The sequence below is a fragment of the Chaetura pelagica genome, unplaced genomic scaffold (assembly GCF_000747805.2).
Source record: "Chaetura pelagica isolate M959 unplaced genomic scaffold, ChaPel_1.0 scaffold67, whole genome shotgun sequence".
Lineage (NCBI taxonomy): Eukaryota > Metazoa > Chordata > Aves > Apodiformes > Apodidae > Chaetura > Chaetura pelagica.
In genome coordinates, this window is record NW_009954107.1 from 2,589,459 (window position 1) to 2,595,421 (window position 5,963).

At 37.6% G+C, this 5,963-nt stretch overlaps 1 protein-coding gene across 4 annotated transcripts in view; it reads left to right on the forward strand.

Annotated features, from left to right (window-relative positions):
- The window catches only part of MTUS1 (microtubule associated tumor suppressor 1), a 93,629-nt gene that overhangs the window by 41,759 nt on the left and 45,907 nt on the right, over positions 1 to 5,963 (forward strand). Inside the window, exon 3 of one of the 4 annotated variants that reach the window (XM_010002480.1) lies at positions 4,623 to 4,631. The exons of the other annotated variants lie outside the window; for them this stretch is intronic. Coding sequence (XP_010000782.1) covers positions 4,623 to 4,631 — 9 coding nt within the window. The remainder of the gene's footprint in view (positions 1 to 4,622; positions 4,632 to 5,963) is intronic. 4 annotated transcript variants of the gene reach the window in all.

Below are 5,963 nucleotides of genomic sequence, written 5' to 3' on the forward strand. Positions count from 1 at the left end.
TTTCGGTGTCAATTGCACTTTTCATAAGCAGTATCATGGATTTCATTATTTGATCCCTTTCATAATAGCATAGGCCGACTGTTTCGTAAGACTGTAGAGCATCCTTAAGATACAGCAGTGGTTGAAACATGTTTTTTAAAGTAGTCTAGAGCACAGGTCAAGCTGGATTCTTCTGTTAACTGTTAGCCAGGACACAGCTGCAGTGCAGTAACTTGGTGAAGTTACGATGTAAGCGCTATTTGGAGGAAGAGAATGGAACTTGCTCTTGTGTTTTCATTCTGACTTCAAGATATTTCACAGCAGCTTACTGGAGTTTCTTCACAGTATGTAGTACGGCAGGACATCCACGTGTTTACACTTGTGTTTAGTGAGTCTAGATTAGTCACTGCATTTGCAGCGAAAGGATCCTTAGACTGGAGTGTGTTTGTACTTCCTAAGTCTTGTCTACTTGGAAGTGTCAAAGTAACGGGTAGTATCTCACAGTTTAAGTATACAGTTTGTTCAGGACATACCAAATAAAACAGATTTTTTTTTTTTTTCTTGGGATAGAATAAATCCAGAGGAAATTTGCTGTAAAACTTGAAGTATTTCTTAAGGCCATTCAGCTTGTTGCCTTGTGTCTGAATTTCCACTGCTGTGTTCTACACTGCTTCTAAATCATCATAAGCAGAAGTTTCTTCTCCCTTTAAATGCAGGCTGACTTTGAAGTATCCTTTTTGTCACCTACTGAAAGAATAGTAGTGCACCTGCATTGTTAGCTGTATATAGTGTCCTCTTCAGCAAAACAAACACTGAAGCACTTCAGGAAATACTTTACCCATCCTACAAGTAACTGCAACAAAAATCTCAATACTTCACAACTGCATAAACATGGTAGATAGGAGTTAAGTGTGAGCCAGTGTGTATCAGTGATGAAATATAACATTTGCTTCTTTTATCAAACCATTGAGGACTTTTACCAAAGAATGACTTACGTGCTCTTAGGCTCTTCATGCATCAATGCTGTGACAGAGTAAATCATCCTCTCTGTGTGATTCTGTATAAACTGCCAGAGAAAGACTTTTTAAAATGAATTCTTCAAAACAGTGATTTTGTGTTACTTATGTTTTATTTTGCATAAAAATAAAATTCTGGACAAGGAACTAGTTCTGGAAATGGAGATCAAAGCTCTTGTGCCTTTTTTTCAGAGTTTTTTAAGGCTTATGTACTGTACTATACTGTTGCTTTTGTGGTGGACTGTTTTGTCTCAAAATGTCTCCATCCAGCCCTTCTTGCTACTCTTCCTCTTTTTTTTTGTCTCTAAGCAAACTGTACTTTGTGCACATATCTCTCTTGTGACTTCTACTGCTTACTAAACCTACTTTTAGTACCCTGTGAAAAAAGTGTCTCAGAGGACAAACAGTAGCTGATGTAATTACAGCAATAGCTATTAAAAAAAATTCCTTTTTGCCTTACTAGCAACAAGGAAGCATCACAGACCTGTTTGTTGGAGCAGATGACATTCCTTTCCAATATTTCTTTCTTTAAATCCTGCTTCAGATCACTGTGGGAACTATGAAATTACTTCTGCACATTGCAAAGCAGTGCTCTTAAAGAGGATTCTGAAAGCCTCAGGTGTTACAGGTCTCTTAAATGATCATATGCCTTTCCAACCTTCCCAGTGCCTCCCAAAGAATAACTGAAGGTACTGATTTATGTCTGATACTATAGTTGAGTATAGAACTGTAGAAATATTCCCATCATACTCAACGCTATTAAGTATTCCAAACCTAAAAGTCTGCTGGAGACATTTGATACCGGATGAGTATGTTAAATATTTGTGTCACCTACCAAGGAAAAATATAGTTCAGAAATAAAGCCAACTTATCTATTCCAAGCAAAGTTGAATAGCTGGAAACTATTTGTCATGACGATTGTGGATTTAATAATATTTTTGTTTAAGTCAGTGAGACTCTCTGCTTCTGACTCAATTTTTTATATTTGTAAATCATAGCTTCAGTAGGCAGGTAGGTGATAGCTAAATGAAGGTTCTTATTTTCAGCTGCAGGGCTCTTTGTTCTGAAGTTTGTAAGTATAGTTTGTACTCGATACCAGTCTTGTCCAAGTGATGCATTTAAAATAGCTATAAAATGAAGATAACACTAGTTCTTTTCAAAAGGAGTCTGGATAGCAGAAAGAAACTGTTAAAAAAGCACAACAACCAACCCAAACCAAACCAAAACCCACACCAAAAAACCCACAAACCAACAAAAAACATGGCGAAGTCAAAACAGTAACTTGTGTGATGTTCACACTTAAACTTGGCATATATTTAATAAAGCATGAAAAGGAATATAAATGAGGAACTTTGCTCAAAAAAAATATAAAAATGCTTTGCCCCCTCCCTGGAGGTCTTCAAGACCAGGTTGGATGGGGACTTGAGCAACCTAATCTAGTGGGAGATGTCTCTGCCCATGCAGGAGGGTTGGAACTGGCTGATCCTTAAGGTCCCTTCCAACACAAACAATTCTGTGATTCTATGATTCTATGAAAAAAGTCAAATTTGGAGTGCTGTGTAGAGCAGATGCATGGAAACTTCTGCATTCTGGGTCTGCTGTAGTGAGTGATGTTGGATTTTGTTACTCCTTCACTTGAATGGATAATTTTATATGAAGGATGCCTCATGTATTTGTCAACATGAAATGAGAAGAATTGCTGGTTCAAGCTCAAGGTCACAGAAGAATAGTTAATTGGAGAGTAAATAGAAAAGGCATGGCATGTTATCCCTGCTAATAGAGTTAGATACTAAAAGTGTGTATTTTTTTACCACTTAATATGTCTAATAGGTGAAAAGAGTCTTCCTGCATCTTCTGTAAAGTAGGTGGGGGTTTGGAAGTAAGAGGCAGCTACAATTACTCTTAAAAACCCAAATAGCTTTTAAATTATTTTGGGGGATTTCCAGTGTGATGAAACTGGACTTAATTTTTTAAAAGCTGCCTCTACCAGTTTTAGCGCTTGTGCAAGTGAATTGGTTACAGCAGTGAAACGGCATGCAGCATTCACACAAAGCATTGCTACCTATGCAATCCTATTAATTTGAACTTGCTAAGGCATAAAGGAATAGCTTTTTGGAGGAAAAGGGTACTATGAACACTACGAAATGTCAGTACTAGAATGCAATGTGTTGAGTGCTTGCAACCGGTTGCCTTACTGTTTTGTGTTACTCTTTGTTGGTGCAGCAAAATCTGATGTAGGAGGGGGGTGAAAGGCAAAAACTGTTTCTTGGATCTTCAGTTAATCAAATATAATTAGGTGTTAATTATTGTGGAAGCAGTACTGAATAGACTGGGACCATATTTACTAGTCTCGTTGTAGTCAGTGGCAAGAGATGGCTGTTAATTTAGTGTCACATATTGAAGCAGTGTCTCCACTGGTTTTATTATTTAAAAAAATTCTCATTCCTGAGTGGCATGATGTGTAGGAATAACTTAGCTCAAAAGTTGATAGATTTAATGCCTTTAGGAAAAGCACTGGTGTTTCAAAGAGCTCTTGGTTTAATCAAATATACCAGGAACTAACTTACTTGGATACCTATTTACAAGCAGGCCCTGCTGTATGAGGTGCAATGGAATAAGGCTGTCTTGAAAATATTTGATTGAACTGAATTTTCTTTTTAAGAGGGGACAAGCAAATAATCTTGATCATGGTAATACAGTAAACTAGTGCTGCAAAACTATTAATTATTTAGGTTACAGTTAGTGGTATCACCAGCACTTTTCTAACCATGTCCACCAACAGTGCTCTTCCCCATTAACTTTTCCTGGTCATGGGGTGCTGTTTGTGTTCTCTGTTCTGCAGGAAGAAGAAAATAGCGTTTGATCTTCTGAAAAATGAATGTATCAGTTGTATAACTTTAGATATCGAACAGGATTTTTTGGTAAAAGATTATTTAAATTTAGATGTCCACATACTTAAAAATAGAAATAACCTGCCTTAAATAACCTGTTTTTATCTGGCTGAGATGTTTCTTTGTGGTTGCTATTTATGAACCTTCCATTGGTATTGTCTTTACTGAAGTCTAGTGGTTGAAACAAGGGCACTAATAACTCTGGGTTCTGTGCTCAACTCCTGGCTGAATCTATTTTTACTACTTCATGTCATGGTAGTGTGCTGCTTATACATTTATAGCAAGTAAAGTAAAAATCTTCCTCAAGATGTTCACGTAAACAATTTGTGATTTTACGGAAAGACTTTCAGCTAGGCAGGAAACGGAACAGCTGAGAACATCTGTGGTGAAATTCTTTTAATGAAAGCTCATCCTTTTCTTAAAGAGAACTAGCAGTCCTTCAGTAGAAAATTCAGGGAAAGTTTTACAGGTAATACTCTAAGGACTTCTTTAATAATATTTTAGACTCAGATATTTCTGTGGTCTTTTATTTTTATCTGTGTGAATATTGCTAATACTGGATGCATTTAAAGTAGAAAATTGTATTTCTACTGATTAGAAGAATAGACTTTGTGCTAAGCCTTTTAAAATATTTGAAGTAGTAAAATAGAAATATTGGAAATGCTTTCAGCAAATGAATAAGTGACCTTACTTACAAAGCCAGTTGCAAATTATTCTATTTAAAATAAAACAGTAGGCTAGAAAAGTTTGCTTTTCTTAGCCATAAGCAAGGGCCACTTGTTTGTTAAACAATATAAAATCAAGATTCATGTATTTCCACAAATACTACTATACAGTCTACCACCTACATAGCTAAAGTTATTGAATTAAGACATTTGCCACTCCAAAAAAACTTAGAGTCCTAATATGAAGTTAATAACATAACTCTGTTAAACCTGCATTCATGTTTCTCGGAAGGACCTCTTAGCTGGGACTTGGGGTCAAGGAAGACAATGTGCATGCGTTACATACAATGAATATTCTTCTTGCTGCATTTGTTAGTGGCACAAGTAGAGGTATTTGTAGTTAGGCATCTCTCATAGGGATTAACCTCACATAAGAGTTTTGGGTTTTGCAGTAAATTACAGGTGTACCCCACTGAACACCGCAGTTGTCTGAGACATCAGCTTCTCAAGAAAATTCCTGTAGTCATCTTTTCCTCCCTCCCTGCCAGCCATGCGATTAAGCAAAAATTGTATGTTGTCTTTGTAGTTGTTGGTTAGCTTAAACAGAAGAGGCTCAGGGGAACATTAAATGCAGAAAAATTATGAGATTAATGGTTTTAAACTTCCTCCATAGGAAGTGCTTGGTCTCCATAGTAGGCATGCCAAGCAATGACTCCTTGAGGGGAGCACTGGTACCTATCTCACAACCTTTGCCAAAGCGATCTTCAGCTGCACAGTTTGATTAGGACTCCTTGGTGATAGAAGTCCCTTAACTTCCAGGCACAGGTCAACAGGCAGCAGGACAACTGTGTGCCTGGGAAAGGGTGTGGACATAATTGTATCATGTGTCTAATAAAAGCACTGGGTGCTGCCCTCTTCTCTGTTTTGTTGTCAGTTTGGCAAGGTGTTTTCACAGAGACTCTATTGTGTTGCACTCAGACTTTTCCTGGAACAATGGTGTGCAGTGTTCTAGGCATGTCCCTGGAGAGACATCTTTGCCACTTAGTAACAGGAAGACTGTTTAACATAACAGGAAATATACAAATAGTTCCTTAACAATGACGTGGTGACTGCGTTGTGTAAGTGCATTTTGTGTGGCTTTTGAAAAGGGGATGTTCCAGCAGCACTTGAAACACCGTATTTTCTGTCTTATACTTGCAGCAAACCATGGAAGATGGAGTTCATGTGGATTATTTTAACAAGTAGCAAGTTAATTTATGCTTTAGACCCTTCACTAACTTCATTGCCCTCCTGTGGACTTGCTCCAGCACATCGATGTCCTTCAGTGAGGGGCCCAAAACTGAACACAGTATTTGAGGTGTACCACCAGCACTGAGTACAGGGGGACAATTGCTTCCCTAGTCCTATTGGCT